The sequence below is a fragment of the Ostrinia furnacalis genome, unplaced genomic scaffold (genome assembly GCF_004193835.3).
Source record: "Ostrinia furnacalis isolate ACB-3 unplaced genomic scaffold, ASM419383v2 OfSCF4587, whole genome shotgun sequence".
NCBI lineage: Eukaryota > Metazoa > Arthropoda > Insecta > Lepidoptera > Crambidae > Ostrinia > Ostrinia furnacalis.
In genome coordinates this window covers 8625-31092 of record NW_021134826.1, presented here as the reverse complement: position 1 = coordinate 31092, position 22468 = coordinate 8625, and the positions used below count along the sequence as shown (strand labels likewise).

The 22468-nt window shown below is 41.0% G+C and overlaps 1 protein-coding gene across 3 annotated transcripts in view; it reads left to right on the top strand.

Annotated features, from left to right (window-relative positions):
* LOC114359681 (zinc finger protein 37) overlaps nt 1–20133 on the top strand; it is a 29259-nt gene extending 9126 nt beyond the window's left edge. Inside the window, exons 7-13 of one of the 3 annotated variants that reach the window (XM_028314158.1) lie at nt 12818–12900; nt 13816–13912; nt 15965–16080; nt 17016–17127; nt 17996–18094; nt 18878–19009; nt 20012–20133. In XM_028314158.1, the coding sequence (XP_028169959.1) occupies nt 12818–12900; nt 13816–13912; nt 15965–16080; nt 17016–17127; nt 17996–18094; nt 18878–19009; nt 20012–20092 (720 nt within the window). In that variant the 3' untranslated portion in view covers nt 20093–20133. Of the gene's footprint in view, nt 1–1190; nt 1284–5543; nt 5751–7226; nt 7434–8022; nt 8272–9032; nt 9466–12817; nt 12901–13815; nt 13913–15964; nt 16081–17015; nt 17128–17995; nt 18095–18877; nt 19010–20011 lie in introns of those variants that run through there. The other 2 variants (XM_028314156.1, XM_028314157.1) reach the window with 2 other exon arrangements.
* Nucleotides 20134–22468: the final 2335 nt, after the last annotated feature.

Sequence of the window (22468 nt, the reverse complement as noted above, 5' to 3'; positions counted from 1 at the left end):
TTATGCAATTATGCTTACGTATTGTTCCATTGTTTATTTTTAAGAAAATAAAAAAACTTCTTTCAATGAGGGTTTTCGCGATTGAAAAATCCGCCAGATGGCAATACGTAGACGCGAGGTCCAAATGCTGCATGATTGGTTATTTTTGACATGACATTGACAGATATGTCAAAATCCACCAATCACGCAGCAAGCAACAGCAAGCAACAGAAGTTTAATAACTTTACGGATATCATTGATTGTTTTACTGTCCAGTGTGCTTTTTGATTACATCTGTGCATACAGTTTGTTTCCTGTTCTCGTAAATTTCATAATCAGTTCACATTCAATGTTGCGACTTTGTTGCATATTTTTAGTATTTTGACGATCACCCGGCGATGATACGCAAGTACTACAACATTTCACTTCGCGATTAACGAGAGGTTTTGTCGCATCACTAGTTCACAGACTAAAAATATTTTTATGTCAGTTGGCCATATTTGATGACATTTCTGCTGATTTCTAAAAAATTAGACTGTAGATACGAGCCCCCAATTTGTAGGAATTGAAATGCGGTTCTAATTCCCACGTATTCATTTGCCCAAGATAGAAAATAATAAAAATTGTAATTTATAAACAATCGTCGTTCGTCTACACGTCGTCGTACGTCACACTCCCACTCTTCCTTCACTTTCACACATCTTTACGTTCCGTTTCGCACTCATATCCTACACTCGTATTACACGCGGTGCTGCTCGCCAGTTCTGTTACTTGAACTTGGCTTGTCACGCTACTGCGCGCCTAGATTTTATAAATTCGGACTTGCTGTGTGACCACGCCCTTTATTTATTTGAACACCAACAAGGTTACATTGAGGCTTCACAAAAGTAACTATAAAATTGACACTTGTTAAATGCAAACTTAATTATAGGTGAAAACATCATGCGTTAGAGACTAAAGCAACAGCAATTAGGGGTTAAAAACTGAAAATATTTAATGTGGTGTAAAGAAGTCCCTATGCTTGTTCAAATCGGTGAGATTTGTCCAAGCATGTGGACTTGTATTTACGTAAACTAAGGAAAAAAATATCAACATTAACATTATTGGACCTAGACAGGGCATTGTATTGATTAACATTCTATTCAAAGGGGATTTATCATTACGGATACGGACTTTAACGACGAAAATGATAGAATCTACGTTTTGCGTAGGTAGACGCGGTGTGTGGTTCCGCTAGTGGCTCAGTGGTGACGGATACGGACGAAGAACGGACTCTTGGCTGCACTCAAGAAAAGGATGCAACCGTTAGTAAACATATTCTTTATTATTCAAATATACACCTTTTCAAAGCTGGACATTTATTGGTCAATGAAACTGATCCCCAAGTACGAAATCTCGTAATCGTAGAGCTGTAGTTGTCATGACGACGGATTGTTTTGCTGTCACAAGAGGAAATAATTTTATTATTAATTTGTAAAAGTAAATAATAAAGTGTGTTACCCACTAGCTTTTATCGAAATATAATAACACAATTATGCTATGTGTATATTGTCTTGTAATTTGTAACAGCAGATAATCCGTTGTCATGACAACTACAGCTCTAAGGCTGGGTTCCACCATCTTATTTTAACTTTGACAAACGTCAAAAGTCTGTCAAACTCCATACAAAAAACATCGGTTATCGTTATAGTTAGTGTTAAAGTTAGGTGGTGCAACTCAGCCTAAGAGTTATTCATGCTTAGAACAGTTGAACTGATTACATCCAAAAACAGGCTGTGTACATTAACATTTTAACGAGATATTACACACACGGTAAATTTTTGGAGATAGGGTATGTCCAGCTTAAAAGTATATGGGGCTTATTACAAAAAGTTGGACGGGTATTGAACACTTGTTAATTGTTTATGGAAAAAACCGGCCAAGTGCGAGTCGGGCTCGCGCACAAAGGGTTCCGTAGCAGCAAATATAATAAACTTATTATGTCAATTTAATCAACCTATCTCAAAAACTATAAGAGATACTTTGATCAAACCAAAAATCGTTGAAAGAGTTAATTAGCATGCATCACCTCTATTTTTTTTAGAATTTTATACCCCGTAGTTATAAAAATAGAGGGGGGGGGACATACTTTTTACGGGTTAGTCCCAACGGCCCCGGTGGATCTGCCCCGTCAACGGGGCGGATGGGAAAAAGTGTTTCAACGTCCCCGGTAGTCATAGTCTTAGCGTTCAACGGGGTGGTTGGAACACATCAAGTGTCAACCACCCCGGTATATCGTTTAACGGGGCGGATGGATCAAATCAAGTTTCAACCACCCCGGTATTTCACTAATCGTGGCGGATGACACAGATCTAAAAGGTTCCACCTCGGTATTGCATACCGAAAATAAAACCTGTTAATAAAATAAAAAATAATAATATGTAAATAATAATCAGTTTTATTTAACACTGTTTAAAAAATCTTCAGCATAAAAGTAAGTTTAATTGTCACAAAATATTATGGTCATAAACCTATAGATTACGTTTAGAATCACAGATGCGCAATTGCATTAATCAGTCAATATTTATAACACACTAATAGTCTAATGTGATAAAAAGTAACTCTAAAATTGTTACAAAATATTATTATTTAAGAATCATAGATACGTATTTTTTATTTGTTTGTATTGGACTGGGTGTGTAGGGGTTAGTTTCTACGTATAATAAGTATGTATTTGTTACGGTCAAAGTGATAAATGTGAAAATTATGAATAATCACCGGTTATTATTAATAACTAGCGGCCGCCCGCGACTTCGTACGCGTGGACCCCGTTTTAAAACCCTTAGAGGTGAAGTTTCGAGTTTTTTAGGGTTTACCCGGAAATTATTCAAACTTTTCTCGCTGTAAAAACCATCCTTGGACTTCAACAAACATTTAAAAAAAAGAATTGGTAAAATTGGTCCAGGCGTTGTTGAGTTATGCGCTTACCAACACATTTTGCGATTCATTTTTATATTATAGATTACCGCATGATTTGGTAAATGTGATTAATATGAGGTCATTTATGTGTGTATAAAACTAAATAGGCGGCTTAGGGGTGGCCCAAGGGCCACCCCCGCCGCACCTTAACCTATTTTTCACTTTAAATCAAAACATTATGTTATAGGCATCATGGAAAAGTAATATTATGCAAGAAACACTCCAAACTCATTATGCCAAATTATATTAATATATGATATCAAAACGTTCAAAAATTTGGCTGTACACGAGCACGTACACAAGATGTTGTTCTCTTTTATGAAATTTGTTAGTACTATGCTTGAATTATTAAATAATCACTGTTAAATGTGATTCATTTATCACTTTTACCGCGACTGTCGATAATTATTCATAATAACCAATTATTATTAATAACTTTCAATTTATCACATTAACCGTAACATATTTACAAAAAAAAAGTATTTAAGTATGTTTATATCCGTTGTCTAGTACCCATGGTACAAGCTTTGCTTAGTTTGGGACTAGAAGCGCAGTGTAAATGTCTATGTCTAAGGATATTTATTTATTTATTTTATTTATTTAGTTACATTAATCAGTTGTTGATTAACAATAAAAGTAAGTTTAACTGTCACAAAATATTATGGTCATAAACTTAAAGATTACTTTTAGAATCACAGATGCGAAATTAATAATAAGACTCCTGTAAACGTTTACACTGTTGAGATGCTGACAGATTTTCTACTTGTTTTGAAATCACTTCATAATAGGAGGCGTCGCTGAGCAGTGTGTTTAACAACTCTATGATATTCGGTTGCTTTTTTTTTTTTTTATTAAGCTTTTTGTGCCATGCCATGCCTCAAGCATATTAGTAGTCCGGTGTCTCTCTCCAAATACGCACCAGATTGGAATAAACTCGTCTCGTAACCACTGACTGAGCATTTGCGGAAAAGCTTGCTTTTTCCATCGTCAGGGCTCTGGGCAGCTATGTACCATCAACCGTTAAAAATTTGATTTTGTCAAGTGTACTGTACTGCCTCATTTGCCTCAAAATCAATTTTTTAATAGTAAGAACTCTGTAAAAAAAACGGGTCACGATCATAGCAAATGTTGTGATAGGGATATAGACATGCCATTTTTGGTTTTACAAAGGTAATACGATAGAGAATAATACAAAGTAATAAAAACCACCGGTTATAGAGGCATTTTTTGGAGAAATTTATCAAATAACCAAAAAAACACGAATTTAAAAGCAGATTTATTTCAAAATGTATCATTTTTTATTATTTGTTGGCCTTTTTTGTGTATTTGAAGTATTTTTTTAGTATCGCCTGTTATTAAGCATTATTACTGTTTTTATTTTATCAGAATATACCGCTTAGTTTAAAAGTTATTACGTTTTCTTTACAATAAGTAATTGGAAGAAAAAAAATTCTATAAGAAACTAAACAAAAAATTCTCAAAATTTTTTTTACCTCTTTTTTGTCGATAAAAATAGGTTTAGTTTTATCTATTTTCATATGTACACTTTAACGTGACTCACACTGTATTTTGTAACAATTTTAGATTTCCTTGTTACTATTTGTTAGTGAGGAGTTTTAGAGTTACTTTTTATCACATTAGACTATTAGAGTGTTATTAATATTGACTGATTAATGCAATTGCGCATCTGTGATTCTAAAAGTAATCTTTAAGTTTATGACCATAATATTTTGTGACAATTAAACTTACTTTTTTATGCTGAAGATTTTTTAAACAATGACTGTTAAATAAAACTGATTATTATTTACATATTATTATTTTTTATTTTATTAACAGGTTTTATTTTCGGTATGCAATACCGAGGTGGAACCTTTTAGATCTGTGTCATCCGCCACGATTAGTGAAATACCGGGGTGGTTGAAACTTGATTTGATCCATCCGCCCCGTTAAACGATATACCGGGGTGGTTGACACTTGATGTGTTCCAACCACCCCGTTGAACGCTAAGACTATGACTACCGGGGACGTTGAAACACTTTTTCCCATCCACCCCGTTGACGGGGCAGATCCACCGGGGCCGTTGGGACTAACCCCTTTTTACGACTTTGAGAGCTGATATCTCAAAAACCGTTCACTTTAAGAAAAATGTTTTTTAGAAAACTTTATATCATTTTAAAAGACCTTTCCATTGATACCCCACACGGGTATGTACATCGAAAAAAAATTTTCATCCCTCAGTTACATGTATGGGGGGCCCCACCCCCAATTCTTTTTTTTACTATTTAGTGTCATAATTTTGTAGCGGTTCATACAACACATATTCCCATCAAATTTCATCACTGTAGTACTTATAGTTTCCGAGTAAATCGGCTGTGACAGACGGACAGACGGACAGACGGACAGACGGACATGACGAAACTATAAGGGTTCCGTTTTTGCCATTTTGGCTACGGAACCCTAATAAATGACAGTGACTATGACTTGTTTAAATTGAATAAACACGTGTCTAACGTCTGTTTAAGTTTTTTGTAATAACGCCATTATTTGTTTTTCATTTTTTGACCTAATTCTTTCATATTTGATTCACAAAAGACATCAAATTCCAGGAGCCCGACAACTCCATATACACATCTTCTTGGCCCGATGTGCCCGAAGCAGTGACCAATGCATCCTCAGTAGGCAAAGAATGCGTCTTCTGCCACAAGCAATTCGCGGCCAAAACTAGATCGCACCAGCTTCTAGCGCTAAGGACTGACACTCAGCACCATGTTCGTATTAAGAACATGATTTTGGAGCGGCTTCAACCTGAACAGGCAAGTATCTTTTCATCATCATCATTTCAGCCATAGGACGTCCACTGCTGAACATAGGCCTCCCCCAATGCTTTCCATGTTGATCGATTGGTAGCGGCCTGCGTCCAGCGCTTCCCTGCTACATGTATCTTTTAATACTTGAGTCATGAATGGATGAGATCTCTTTAGCATCATAGCTCATGAGTGAGTACAACAACTATCATTTTTGAATCGGTAGCCCAGTATCCTGAAGGGGGGGCAATAGACCATTCTGGGGGAGGGACAACGGACCATTCTGGGGGAGGGACAACGGACCATTCTGGGGGAGGGACAACGGACCATTCTGGGGGAGGGACAACGGACCATTCTGGGGGAGGGACAACGGACCATTCTGGGGGAGGGACAACGGACCATTCTGGGGGAGGGACAATGGACCATTTGGGGGGAGGGACAACGGACCATTCGGGGGGAGGGACAACGGACCATTCGGGGGGAGGGACAACGGACCATTCTGGGGGAGGGACAACGGACCATTCTGGGGGAGGGACAACGGACCATTCTGATGGAGGGACAACGGATCATTCTCCCCCAAGGATTTCCATAACCACTGGTCCTGCGCTGCCCGCATCCATGTTACTTCCTGCCACCAGATCGTCGGTCCACTCCATCACCGGACCATTCTAGGGGGTAAAGGTAGCAGGAAGATGTTGATGAAGGTATGTACGTTTCAGCCAAATTCCGTCCACTGCTGGACAAAGGCCTCCCCCAAGGATGTCCATAACGATCGGTCTTGCGCTGCCCGCATCCAGGCACTTCCCGCGACCTTCACCAGATCGTCGGTCCACCTAGTGGACGTAGAGTACTCCTCAGAACAAAGGCCTCCCCCAATGCTTTTGTGCGTATGTTGCACTGAAAATTGCGTTTATTACGCTGGTTCAGGGAATTTGATTTGAAAGTGGACTGTATAGGTTTTTTGTAATAGAAAATTGATGAAAGGTAGATCAGTCCTCGCAACACAGAGACAGGTAATCTGAGCTTCACCAACCTTAAAATCGACCCTCGCCACGGACGGAAGCCAACCTGCAGACGCACGGCGTTCTGGGCGGTGGAGCACTGCCAGAGTATGCTCGGAGCTGATGCTGATGATGATGATGGTACGCGGAGCACGGCTACACGCGAATTATAGCAAAAGACACGGTCTTTTGAGGGAGTGAACGTCACTCGTAGACTCGCTAAGCGTGCGCGACACACGGGTGTGCGCGATGAGCGTCGCCGGGCAAGTGGGACTTGCTCCGACCATTGGACGATGGTAGGATAATAAAGTTGGCGAAGCAAATGTGAGAATACCCGCCAATATTTTTACAAGGACTGAACAGCTTTTCATATTGCCCGGTTGGTAGCGGCCTGCGTCCAGCGCCTTCCTGCTACCTTTACGATGTGATCAGTCCACCTTCCCTACCCAGAAGTCAGTAAAATCAAAGTCTAATACGATTTTAGGTCCGTGCCTCCCACTACATATGCCACCCTTGCTGGCAAAAAGCCGACAGAGCGGCCAAGCACTATTCTACACCGTCGTCAAGCGCAGTCCCGCGGGTGGTATTGAGGTGTGTCAACTGCAATATTGACGTGGAGCGGTTGAGGCGGCACGTTCTGGACGATGAAGAGATTCTGTTGAGGGTGCAGAAGCAGATCGCGCCGAGAGTGGTAAGTGCTTGGTTTGAAAGAGTAAAATGTATTATTAGAAGCTTTTAACTTGTTTTAACAAGTACTCTAGTCTTGGATGATATACAGGATGTGGTTTTATGATGGAGCTAATTTTTAGTTAGAGCATTTAAATAAAAGCTGGTTTTTTTAAAGCTTTTTTATAATTACTAATTTATTTTATTACTTGACATTAGAGATGGGTCGAATTATCTATCGTTAGACGGAGGGGTCAGAGGAGGCGACTATCGTTTGTAGTCGCCTCCTCTGACCCCTCCGTCGTCGAAAATTATGACATCTACCTTAGGTACTGCAGTAATGTTGCATTTTATTTTTTCTCATATTTTAAGAAATCAGATTTCTAAGTTCTCTCTTATGAAATATAAATAAGAAATGTAGATATTCTTCCGACAAGTAAGATTAGTATGATCGGCAAATTTAAAAAACCCAACTACGACAAAAAACGACGCTGAAAAAGTATAAAACAAGATTTTCAGAATACTGAACTGAATAAAGTAGCTAATGTAGTTGCATAGTAATTTTCATGTTTTATTTTTTCTGTTGACCAACTAATTTTATTTTTCTATTACAGGCGACATCATCCGACTACGTTTGCACCACATGCCATACATTAATACTAACTGACACCATCGACGCGACAATCTCAGAAGTCAACAACGCAAACACTGCCATAGACCCCATCGTAGACCCCATAGTGGGCCATAAGTTCGTCTGCGTTGTATGTGGGAAGTCACTGGCGGGTGCGAGGTGTCACGACGTGTGGGAAGAAAAGAGACGCCATGTTGTGGTCGTGGTGCAGAAATGGGTGGAGCCACGAGAGGTAAAATAATATAATCACTATCGTAAATCTTTCGATCATCATCATCATCTCAGCCATAGGACGTCCACTGCTGAACATAGGCCTCCCCCAATGCTTTCCATGTTGCCCGGTTGGTAGCGGCCTGCGTCCAACGATATCGTCGGTCCACCTTGTGGGTGCACGTCGCACGCAGCGTTTTCCGGTACACGGCTTCCACTCCTGTGGCCTAATTCACGTATTTTGACAGTCAAGATCTCGCTGACGTTCAGAAGTCGTCCCATTGGAAAACAGTTCTAAATCCGTATTCACAAAAGTCTTCTTGATAGGATCGCACTGTGTTTTGTTGTCGTTGAAGTTTTGTTACGTGAATAATGCTACAGAACCTTGCTACCCCATAGGCCACAATCTTTCGTTCGTTTCAGTCAAATAACGTCCACTGCTGGACAAAGGCACCTTCCAAGGATATCCGCTACGACTATCGTAAACATTTTTTTATTTGTTCTGTGACCAGAACATTTTGCCAGTGTCCAGAACATTTTAGTTTAATTATAAATTAAATAAAATGCATTAAATGCACAAACGAAAATGGGCGAAACAATTGAAAAAAAAAACGAAACCATAAAAATAAGGTTTCAATAATATTGGTTATTTATACAAATTAGGATAGGGCCCAACTATCGGCAGTGGGGAGTCTTAGTTTCATCCATTTTGGTTTTATTATCTAAAGACACTGTATTTCACTTACCAAATAAACCGCATTAAAACAACAATTTCTTTCACAGCTGGAACCGTCCCACCGCGTATGCCACAAGTGTTTCCAGCGAGCCGAGGCCGCTTATAAAAAGGAAACCACCAAACCGGAGCCCAAACCTGACCCACCTGACATGGTCATGTTACCAGATATCAAAAGAGCACCTGACACCCACGCCAAGTGTATATTCCCAAAATGCACAGCGAAATTCATGAAAAGCGTCCCACTAAATATACGAGTCAAGTTATTTATATACCACAGCTTTTATGTACCTAAAGACTGTCGAATATGCTCTGACCATTTGAAGGCAGAGCTCTGGTCGGAGTTGGTGGAAGGAAACCAGAACCACTATTTCACGGTTGCGTATGTCGACGATTTTGAGGAGCTATTGAAGGCTAATAAAAAGCTTAATTTGAAAAATAATAAAAAATAACAATATTTTGTCTATCTATAGTCTGGTCTGCGAGCACGTAGAATTTTGTCCAATGACCCCAAGCTACCCATCCTTATCGCTCGCGCGTAATTATATTGCTGTCGCGACTGTGCGACGGGCGCCCGCTGTGAGTGTGCGAGCGCGATAGCAACATAATTACGCGCGAGCGATAAGGATGGGTAGCTTGGGGTCATTGGACAAAATTCTACGTGCTCACAGGCCGGGCTTTAGTTCTTAGTTAATTATCTACGGTTACTTACTCCCGTATTCACAAACGATGCTTGCTTAAGTGAAGCGCCAAATCGAACGCGCAGCGTTGAATAGAGCTCTGTGATTGGTTCGTGTGTCACCCTATGCGTCCACGCGCACCTAGACCTCATAGTAATGTATGTTTATGAATATGATATTGTTAGGAGCACCACAATTGTCTACTGTCTCGAATATTTTTCATTTTATTTTATTTATTTTTATTTTCACCAACTTATACTATCTTTACAGGTCAATAATAAATGGATAAAACACAATTAATTTTATTTTTTAAGTTATTTGAATGGTGCGGATGAAAATCTTTGTTATTTTTGGTTGGTGGGACAACAGTGCGTCAGAATGGACAGTCACTGCCCATATTTTACATCGAAACAAATATTGAAAGTTGCTACCCAGTAACTGTTGGTTAAAAACAAACTCTTAACTAGCGCAGTTTGTTCTCGCTGGATAGGTGACCAGCCATTCTGAGGCTAGGATGGCGAGTCACCTAAGAAAGTAGATTATTTTCTTTAAATCGAGGGTAGCAACTACTCATAACACTCATTTATTTATGTAAATAGGCTTAAAAAAAGCACTTTTACACGTCCCAATATTAACCCTACCACTGCTTCGGGACAATAAATGGGCCAGTGCTGAGAAGAAGCAGCGCAAGAAACTCAGTCACTATTGTCAGCCTCTTTTTCAAAGGTTTACAGGCTTTAAAATATACATAGTTATAAATATTTATGCGAGCTAGGCAGTTACGCATCCCAAACATTTTTATCTTTTAAATAATCATCGACTTTATAGTAGCCCTTTTTCATTAAGGTACTTACTAACTAACAACTAGTAGCAACAGGGTAGCAACTTTCAATATTTGTTTCGATGTGAATATGGGTAGTGACCGTCCATTCTGACGCACACGGACAACGGCATTTTCGAACTTAGAAGCATGTGTTTTTATTAGTTTTACAGCACTTTGAGCATAACTACGTATGTAAAGATTACCATGTATTTAACTTCAAAATGTTGTTAAAATACAAATAGAGAATTTAGTTGTTTTTTGTTATTTATAATATTATTATAAATAAAATTGCTAAATTACAATCTGAGTTTCATTGACTAATCTTTTCCAGACATAAAAAAAATGAATTGTAATTTCTAGGAGTCTAGAATACAGGATTTTTATAACAAATTGGGAAAAAAAGGTAAGCTATCCTGGGAATTTATACTTTGAATTTGTTTATTTGAAGGCAACCCTTAAAAATTCAATTTAACAGCTGATTTCTTAAACATCTGCAGACTTCGGACTTTTTTGACGGTCGATAGTTGGCAAAGACAAACTGGTGTACCTAGAGCACGGTAATACTATCTAATTACCGTGCCTAGAGTATGTGCGCACATTCATACCTTTTCATACTAATTAACAGCCCTACTTTACCATCAGAAAAAAGTCTATGGTCACCTCCAAAAGACAGACGAAATTTTAATAGGGCATCTAATTATATTAGAAAAATTGGACCCTAGCATTAAAACAAAAAAAAATAGGCTAGTTTCTGTTTTTACTTTTCCTAACAAACTAAATGTAATACCTTTATTTTTAAACCCTCTCTGTCATCACATTAATGAGGGCTATCGTTTTAGCGCTCACCAGTTGGCGCCACTGTAGAGTAAGGTCCTGTCACTTGCTAGTAGCGAAGACAGTGGCGCCAACTGGTGAGCGCGAAAGTGGTAGGAGGACCATCGCATTTGCACTCATCAAGATGGCGCCACTGTAGAGTAAGGTCCTGTCAATCGCCAGGGGTGTCAACTGTTAAGTATAAAAACGATAGCCCTCATTACATAAGCTGCTGGACGTGACGTCCTTGTATACGGATGCACTGTCTGGCACGATCGATGCCATGCCTCCGGACCGCACTGAGCACTTCGGGTTCACTCGACATAACATCAAAAAATCTCGAAAACTAGCAATCTAAAAATATGGTTGTACTAGCTTTCCGCCCGCGACTTCGCCCGCGTGGAATTTTGTCTGTCACAGAAAAACTTTATCGCGCGCGTCCCTGTTTCAAAAACCGGGATAAAAACTATCCTATGTTCTTTCCCGGGACTCAAACTATCTCTATGCCAAATTTCATCAAAATCGGTTGCGAGGTTTAAGCGGGAAAGCGTAACAGACAGACAGACAGACAGAGTTACTTTCGCATTTATAATATTAGTTGGGATTGAATTTAAGATGTTTTATTTGTCCCTTAAATATCGTCTGTCTTTTGGAGGTGACCTTATACAGGGTGGAAACGATAAGTGATCTCACTCGATTATTTCTAAACCATACAAGATATCGAAAATCTGGTTCCTGATCCTGAAAGTGCTTTACGAGCTCTTTCAAACGGCACCAATAACAGGTTACAGAATAAACTGGATCTATCCGAAAATTCAATGTTTCCGGCTTCCATACATTTGGTACAGCCTCATAATATTAAAAACTACAGAAGGTATCGTAAAACTGGTTACTGATCCTAAAAGTGCTTCACGAGCTCTATCCAACGGTATCAATATTAAGTTACAGAATAAACTGGATCTATCCAAAAATCCAATGTTTCCATCCCCCATACATTTAGTAGGTACTACCAGAGTCATGGCACTCATCTCTTGATACTTGATACAACACTTTATAGCAAGTAAAGCCTAAAACTATTTTTTTCCTTGAATAATTTTAAATAAAAATGCAATTTACGAGTTTTTTTTAGGTTCATTATTTAATTTTAAAAAATTACACTTAATATTGTGTGGTTGGCATACATTTAGTATGGAAGCTGGAAACATTGAATTTTCAGATACTTCCAGTTTATTCTGTAACCTGTTATTGGTACCGTTTGAAAGAGTTCGTAAAGCACTTTCAGGGTCAGTAACCAGTATTTCGATATCTTGTATGGTTTAGAAATTATTGAGTGAGATCACTTATCATTTCCACCCTGTATAGTTTGCGGGAAGTCTTAAGAAGTTTGTAAACTTGTGTGGTTATAAAGGAATTCTGTAATTGGCCATACCACATTGAAGTTCCTGTCTATGTTAGCACTTTATACCGCTGTATATTTTCTCAATGAATAAATAAATAAACAGATATTATCGTGTTCCAGAACGGCGCGGCGGACGAGAAGCCGACTTGCGAGGAATGCGGGAAGGTGTTCAGCTCCAAGAAGACCTACCGCTACCACCTCAAGTAAGCACCGGAGTAAACACTCCAAACATAACATTGTGTAGAAAAATGGAAGATTTGGTGGAAAGCCACGATATCCCTTTATGATGGTTTAACGTTCTTACCTACGTTGACAAACTTTCAACTTATATTAATAAACAGCTGACCCGGCGAACTTTGTTCCGCCTTAATGGCAATAAATAAGCAGACTTTTTTTTAATTTCGAACGGGATAAAAAGTATCCTATGTCCTTCTCCTGGCTCTAAACTACCTCCCTGTCAATTTTCAGCTAAATCGGTTCAGCCGTTCTTGAGTTATAAGTGGAGTAACTAACACGACTTTCTTTTATATATGTATATAGATAACGAAGGTCTGGGTTTTGACAGCTCATAATAATATGTCAATTGACTGGTGGTTTAACATCTCCTTTTTCTTTATCATCATCAAGTCATTCATTTATTTAAAGGCACAACCACAGAATACAATTCAATAAAATTACATAATGGTGTATTAAATTATGTATGGGAACACAAAACAGAAATTTGGTTTCCATAGGGGTCACTTAATAATTAGGGATTGATGGTGAAAACGGGCATTAGTCTCCTCTACAATAGAAAGACGACCCTCTCTAATTTACCAGAGGCAAACTGGGAAAATTAATTTCTTCTTCAGAATTTTTATCTAATTTAGTGGAACGTGGACGTCCATCCACAAGGTGGACCGACGACCTAAAGGTAGCAGGAAGGTGTTGGATGCAGGACGCTACCGGATAATATGGAAATCATTGGGGTATAGCAGTGAACACCTGTGGCTGATACTATGATGATGATAAAATTTATTGAACGTAAAATCAAAGTAAAAAGGGCGAACTAAATGTTATTGCATTCTCTGAACCAGCAGAAAAGTACCCATACTTATTAGCTATTTGCATCCTTGCAGTGTTCTCCACAAGGGCCAGAATCGCTACCCGTGCCCGCGCTGCGGCAAGGTGTACCAGTGGAAGTCCAACCTGGGCCGACACTTGCGGACGCACAAGGTATGAAGCAATCAATTAATAATTTACAGTCGTATGTACATACTATGCGTGCCAAAAACGGATATAAATGTTGCAGCAACTAGCTTAATGAGCCGTTCAATACAACAGCCTAAAGTCCGGTCGCCGAGCATGTAGAATTTCGTCCAATGACCCCAAGCTATCCGTCCTTATCGCTCGCGCGTAATAATATTGCTGTCGCGACTGTGCCACGGGCGCCCGCAGTGAGTGTGCGAGCGCGACAGTAATACAATTACGCGCGAACGATAAGGACGGTTAGCTTGGGGTCATTGTACGAAATTCTACGTGCTCGGCGACTAGACTTTAGTCCTGCAAGTTTGCTGGTGTATTACAATTAATAACACTGTGTATAGTTCGTTTCATCCACTCGGCCGCGCCCCATGTGTGGTCCCGGTCGCGCGGGGTGCGGGGAGTGTGGTCCGAGCAAGCCGTAAGGCATTACTGTAGTGTGCGTGTGCACTCATGGAGCATTCGCGTGTACCGATAACACGAGAACATTCGCGGGAGAATGGTGGGGCGCGTCCGAGTGGATGAAACGATCTATAACAGTTAATCGCCTCTGTGGTCTAGTGGTAAGACCACCTGCTTCAGACGCAGAGGTCCCGGGTTCGATTCCCAGTGGGGGCATATTTTTCTGTTCGGTTTGGTTGGTGGTAGGGCTTGTTCTAAGTCCGCCTGGCTAGCTACCACTATCCTACCTAAGTCTGTCGCCATAACAACAATGTTAACAGCATTGTTGTGTTCCGGCAGTTAGAGGTAAGATAGCCAGTTCCTCCGTGGTTGAGGATTTCGGGTGAAGCTCGCTTCCACCTTCGGCCTGATCGTCACTTACCATCAGGTGAGATACAGGCCAAGAGCTTCCTCGTTGTAGATAAAAAGAAAAAAGGATTTTTCACTTTTTCAAACTATTGAAAATTGAAAGAGATAAAGCCAATGTTCAAAAGAAGAGGCCTGTCACGTCAAGAAGTAGTGTATGTAGTGTAGCACTTTGTGACGTCACGCGGCATTTCAACGCATCATAACTTCGTAATTGTTTGATTGACAAGTAAAATTTTTGGCTAATATAATTGACGGACTAAAAGTTTTTCTAGGTATACAGGGTGGAAACGATAAGTGATCTCATTCGATTATTTCTAAACTATACAAGATATCCAAAAACTGGTTTTTCTGATCCTAAAAGTGCTTCACGAGCTCTGTACCAATAATAGGTTACAAAATAAACTGGATCTATCCGAAAATTCAACGTTAATAGCCTACATTTATGTGTTTTTGTTGTTTTTTTCTGTTCGTTCGTTCGTTCGTTTCAGCCGAAAGACGTCCACTGCTGGACAAAGGCCTCCCCCAAGGATTTCCACAAAGACCGGTCCTGCGCCGCTTGCATCCAGGTACTTCCCGCGACCTTCACCAGATCGTCGGTCCACCTAGTGGGAGGCCTGCCCACGCTACGTCTTCCAGCTCGTGGTCGCCACTCAAGAACTTTTCTGCCCCAGCGGCCATCATCTCTTCGAGCTATGTGCCCCGCCCACTGCCACTTGATTTTAGCGATTCTGCGGGCTATGTCAGTCACTCTGGTTCTCCTACGGATCTCCTCATTTCTGATTCGATCACGCAGGGAAACTCCGAGCATAGCACGCTCCATCGCTCTTTGGGTGACCTTGAGCCTTCTTATGAGGCCCATAGTAAGCGACCACGTCTCAGAGCCATACACCATCACTGGCAACACACACTGGTCAAATACTTTTGACTTGAGACACTGCGGTATTTCGGACGTGAGAATTTCGCGAAGCTTCCCGAACGCTGCCCAGCCGAGTTGGATTCGACGATTAACCTCTTTCTCGTTTTTTTCTGTATTGTGTCTTTTTCATTGTGTCAATAAACCTATTCTATACCGTTTGAAAGATCTTGTGAAGCATTTCAGGATCAATAACCAGTTTTTCGATATCTTGTATAGTTTAGAAATAATCGAGTGAGATTATCGTTTCCACCCTGTATACATAAGTCCGTCTCACGCTTGACCAATATCCATCTGTCCAGGCGCGCGACAGCGGCGAGCTGTACTGCGCGACGTGCGACAAGCGGTTCGCGTCCGTCGCCACGTACCGGCAACACTTACGAGTGTCGCGCCGACACGTGCCCGAGAGCGACTTCAGGTGAGGGAGAGGGGGAGAGGAGAGAGAGGGAGAAAGAGAGAGCGACAGCGGCGACACGTGCCCGAGAGCGACTTCAGGTGAGGGAGAGGGAGGGGGAGGAGAGAGAGGGAGACAGATAGATGGGACACAAGAGAGAGACACGACACGTGCCCGAGAGCGACTTCAGGTGAGGGGGAGAGAGAGGGAGAGAGGGGGGAGGGAGAGGGAGTGAGGGAGGCTAGAGAGAGTAAGGGAGGACAGAGAGAGTTAAGGAAGAAAAGGGAGAGGGAGCGAGGAGAGAGGGAGGAAGAGAGAGGGGGAGGAAGGAGAGAGTAAGGGAGAGGGACGATGAGAGAGAGGAGGTAGGCAGGAGAGATATAGGGAGAGAGTAAGCGAGGAGAGAGGGAGGAAGAGAGAGAGAGATAATCTTCTTCCTTATTATAATTATAAACATTCGCCAGTGTCGCGGCTGCGATGTGTCTGAGAGCGAGTTCAGGCGAGAAAGCGAGGGAGAAAGAGAGATTTTTATTGCCTTTATTCTGGTTTACTTAATTTTTTAACTTATTTATCAAGACACATTTTTCTCTCAAGAATAATGTGTAGTTCAATCAAATCCAAATATTTTTATTTCCTCTATTTATTGTACTAAGCTTTTACTTTACTAATAGTGTACTCGTTGTTGAAAAGCCAAATAAGCTATTTGTTTTCCATGTCAAAAAATATTAAATCTTGTTTTAAAGTTTTTAAACTTTCGCGTTCCATTTCAATTAAAATAGTAAGACACGGGTCTTAACGCGACGTTTATTAATAAGCAGACTGCTTGTGACCACGGCTGCAGCATCGCAGCCGAAACGTCAAGCCGTGAGTACATAATGTAACACATTAATAAACTTCGCGTTAAGACCCGTGTCTTACTATTTTAATTGTTTTAAAGTGTTATTAATACAAATTTCCAGCTTCACTTGCAACGAGTGCGGCAAGAAGTTCGTGAACAAGACTCGCTTACGAGACCACGTGGACTGGGAACACTTACACAACATCAAGTTCCGATGCCAGCTCTGCAACAAGGTACACACACTTCCTTCGTTCGTTTCAGACCTTTGTCCAGCTGAACGACTTTCCGCTGAAACGAACGAACAAACAGTGCATGCAATCATAGACGGATACTTTTTGGCCCATGGTAGTCCCTGGAAGGTACCACGGAATAAATTTACCCGTGGTCACTGAATTTAGTATAAGCCAAGTAATTTCAAAATTACCTGTATAATAAAATAACTTACAAATTTACAAACTGCGTGGAATTTTGTGTCACAGAAAAACATAATCGCGCGCGTCCCTGTTTCAACGCCTGTTTCAAAAACCGGGATAAAACTATCCTATGTCCTTTCCCGGGACTCAAACTATCTCTATGCCAAATATCTCATATCTCTAAGACAGACAGACAGAGTTACTTTTGCATTTATAATATTATAGATTGATAATAATTTTATACGGCAATAACAAAACAAATTATAAGTACCTACGCGTGGACCTCGTTTTACCCCCTTAGGGGATGAATTTTAAAATCTCGTCATAGTGAGCACCTAAGTTCTAAAAGAAACCCCCATATAATATTTGAGACTCCTAGCACTTGTAGTTTCTGAGATTTCGTTATAAGTGAGTGGGTCAGTCGCTGATCTTTCGCTTTTATAGATAACTAGCTTTCCGCCCGCGGCTTCGCCCGCGTGGAATTTTGTCTGTCACAGAAAAACTTTATCGCGCGCGTCCCTGTTTCAAAAACCGGGATAAAAACTATCCTATGTTCTTTCCCGGGACTCAAACTATCTCTATGCCAAATTTCATCAAAATCGGTTGCGAGGTTTAAGCGGGAAAGCGTAACAGACAGACAGACAGACAGAGTTACTTTCGCATTTATAATATTAGAAACATTTTCCAGCCGTTCAAGTGCCACACGTCGCTGTACGTCCACATGCAAAATGTTCATCGAAACAAACAGAAGGAGAACCTATGCCACATCTGCGGGAAGTCCTACCAGGTGAGCTGGATACTTTATTATCATCATAAATTAATTATTACAAATAAAATAAATAAATCCTTTGACACTTAGGCCCGGTTCCCACTAGACCAGACCGGCAAATGTGCCGGAAACCAGACGCCGGACAGTGTTCACATTACGCCGGATCCAATTTGTAATGTCTCCAATTCGTTCGCGTTTCATCTTCAGTATACACTCCAGTCACGCTCCATTTTCATTCCAGCTGATGTGCAATTCGGTATCGCGGTAAAGTTCACGCGTAAACCGACCAAACAACGGATTTATGCACTTTCCATTAAAATTCCGAATACCTTATTAAAACTAAATCACAGCAAATATTCGTAAAGCGTTTGACTTGCGTATGAGAAAAAGTAGCTTTCTGACAGCTTTTATTCAAAGGCGCAGATGCCCTCCATTTGCGTTACAACTTCGTTTGAACTAAAGCCTGGTCCGTGAGCACGTAGAATTTTGTCCAATGACCCCAAGCTACCCATCCTTATCGCTCGCGCGTAATTATATTGCTGTCGCGACTGTGCGACGGGTGCCCGCAGTGAGTGTGCAAGCGCGACAGCAACACAATTACGCGCGAGCGATAAGGATGGGTAGCTTGGGGTCATTGGACAAAATTCTACGTGCTCACGGACCAGACTATAGCTGTCAAAACGATACCGCGATACGGATTTGTCAAAACAGCTTATGTTCGTTCGTCGTCCAGTTGCGTTGCAGTAGAAAATATTACCGCAATCGGCGCGCTGAAATGATGATGAACTCATATTGTTCCAGAACGCAGCCAAGCTGAAGTACCACATCGTAGCCATGCACACGAGTGAGACGCCATACCAGTGCGCGCACTGCGCAGCCGCCTTCGGCTGGTACTCCAGCCTGTACCGACACGTCCGGGAGGTGCATTATAAGGTACGAGCAAGGATCCCCTGCGAGCAACGATCCCCTAGTAGCTAAGATCCCCAGGGGACAGGATCCCCTAGTAGCCACGATTTCTTGTTAGCCATTACCTCCTACTAGCCAGAATCCCCTGTTAGCCACGATCCCCTGGTATCTAGGATCCCCCGCTAGCCTAGATCCCTCAGCAGCCAGGATCCGCAGGTAGCCATGACCCTCTTAGTAGCCACGATCCCCTGTTAGCCATGACCCCTAGTAGCCACGATCCCCTGTTAGCCATGACCCCTAGTAGCCACGATCCCCTGTTAGCCATGGCCCCCTAGTAGCCATAATCCCCTGTTAGCCATGACCCCCTAGTAGCCACGATCCCCTGTTTGCCGTGACCCCCTAGTAGCCACGATCCCCGGGAGCCAGGATCCCGCAGTAGCCAAGATCCCCCAGTAACCAAAAAAAAACAGGTTTCCCCAGTGGCCACTACTGCAACTCCTGTCCAGCCAGGATCGACTTGACGTTACACCCGGTGGAAAGTTTTATTTGTTGTATGAAAGTATATTGTATCTTACTAATTCCATGTCAAATAGACAGTTTGCCACCATACCCCAATAATTCGAAACCACAATTTTTTTAAAAAGACCCTTAATTCTGGTCTTAAAAACTTAATTAATTTTAAATTACCTGTAAATTACGATTTTTGTTCGCATTGTAATTGAAAAAAGTAGTTTGATTGAGTTGACAAAATAGTGACGTCACTTGCTTGTGGTGCCATACAAAATCTATGGGAGAGTTTCGTTTTGACAGTTTTAAAAAGTACGTTATAGATGACCCACGCTGAACTGTCCCGCCAAACTCAATGACAGGGGGGCGCTACCATCGTTCAACTATATGGTTTCCAACATGGCAAAAATCTGAACCAGCGATCCGATATTGACGGTGGCGCCCCACTGTCAATGTCATCGACAGGACAGTCCAGTATTTTGGAACTATAATTGATTGGTGGTGTCAACATGTCTATTCCAGATGAAACTCCAACCGAAGAAGATGCGCAAGCCCAAGCGCGCTTCCCCGCTGCCGCCCGCGCCGCACCCCCTGCCCTTCTAGACGCCCTGTATGACCCATACAGGGCTAACACTTAATCATACCCTGAGGGCCTAGTCAGTCAAAAAATGACATTAAGGGCTATATTTCACCGGGACACCATGGCGGCGCAACCAGTCGCCGCTACCAACAAAATGTATACAGCTTTGCGCAACCAAACGGACACCAGGTGAGTAACTCTCTATAGAGCTGCATACATTTTGTTGGTAGCCGGCGACTGGTTGCGCTCCCATGGTGTCCCGGTGAAATATACTCACACTCGGCCCACTGCTGTATAACATCATACAGGACATGATAGGAATATGAATGTTAAGAAAAACAAGTACGAACAAAATACGAGGGGCGGCTGAAAAGTTTTGAGCCTAAGTATCTTCAAGTGCTATTATTGACTCGCGCTTAATTTAATTAATTTGCCAATAACCTCCTTAGTATATGTACAAAGTTTCATTTCATTAGCGTCATCACGCTTTTAGTAATTAATCCGTAAACATCATCATGTCTCAGTCATCCGCGCAATGTACGAAATCGATGTACACAGTTGTCATAAAATTCCTCAAAAAGAGGAACAAAACGCTGACGGTAACATTTGAAGAGATGTCTACAGTTTATGGGGAGTCTGGGCCTTCATTTGCCATCATGAAAGATTAAATCCGATAGTTCAAGCATGGCAGGGAGTCGCTAAAAGATGACCGAAAGTCAGGGCGGCCAGATTTCGCCTAATGGCGAATAAAATAATGAAAATTTAAAGAATCTTGCTTTAGAGATCAGCGAATTAAGCTGTGACAGGTAGCTGAAGCCATAGACATTAGCAAGGAACGTATCGGCGATATTTTTCATACTCATTTGCACATGAAATAGGGGTGCGCGCGATGGGTGCCAAAAATGCTCACGCCGCTCGACAACCAGCGTCGAGTCACAACTTCGCAGGAGTTTTAGGACATCTTTGGCCATAGGCCTAACAATTGTTTTTCTCACATTATCACTATTGATAAATATTAGATTCGGCAGTACGATTTAGAGTCAAAATAAGAGTCAATGCAATGGATTTAAAAGGGAAAACGCCGACGTGGAAATTCAAAGTGGAGCGATCGACACCCAAGCTCATAGCCACTATTTTTGGGATTGTGGAGGAATTTTATTCATTGACTACCTATTTAAAAAAAACTACAATAAACGGGGATTATTATGCTGTACTGTTGATAGGAGTGCGTCAAGTGGTTGTTGAAATATTAAGAGGCAAACTGGCGAAAGGAAATCTGTTACTGCAAGACAATTCACCCGCGCACACCGCGCATGTTGCATGGCTTGCCCCGGGTAAAACTGGATTTCAAGAAATTAATCACCCACCACACAGTTTAGTCCGAATCCCTAGCTATTTTGTCTAATTCTCAATTTGGAAAAAAAATCTCCAGGAACGAAGATTTTTGAGTGACAAAGAAACGAAGGCGGCGTTAAAGGCTCATTTCGAAGGCAAAGATTGCGAATTTTTTTCAGTGGGTTAAAAGCTCTTTTACACAAATGTAAGAAGTCCGTTGTAGTAGAGGGAGATTAAATAGAAAAATATTTTTTACACTTTTCTATCGGCATTTTTAATACCCTAGGCTCAAAACTTTTCAGCCGCCCCTCGTATCAACTCTGTAACAATAAATATCTCAATTTGTTTGAAAAATGAAAATGCCAGATTTTCACTTTTTTGAAGAATTAAACGGGAAATAACTTTTTAACAAGTGAACTTAACTATGTGTTGAGAAAAATGGACTAGATAATCTATAAAAATTTATTACATACTTTTAAATGATGGTAACAGTGAATTCCCATTTTCCCCTGAAATAGGGAAAGCAGGAAGAAAATGTTGTATTTTCCCTCGAATTTTATTTTACTATTTTATTTTGGAATTTTCGTTTTACATGGTTTTTTATATCAAACCCTGTTCATCACGAAAGTATTATCAGTATTAATTATGTACTTATTTAATTTATAAAGTTAAGGTTCGTGTTTAGAACTTTAAAATTAAATTGTGCTCGAGAAACATGAATTAATTTCAATCTTTAGAAGAAAATTATTTGGAATTAAAAACTATATTTGTACATAACATTATGTATACTTATAGATCGTTTCATCCACTCGGACGCGCCCCACCATTCTCCCGCGAATGTTCTCGTGTTATCGGTCCACGCGAATGCTCCATGAGTGCACACGCACACTACAGTAATGCCTTACGGCTTGCTCGGACCACACTCCCCGCACCCCGCGCGACCGGGACCACACATGGGGCGCGGCCGAGTGGATGAAACTATTTATCTACTTTGAAAGACATTATTTACAATATACATTTTAAAATTTAGTTTTCCAATTATTTTCTTTATATTTTTCACATCA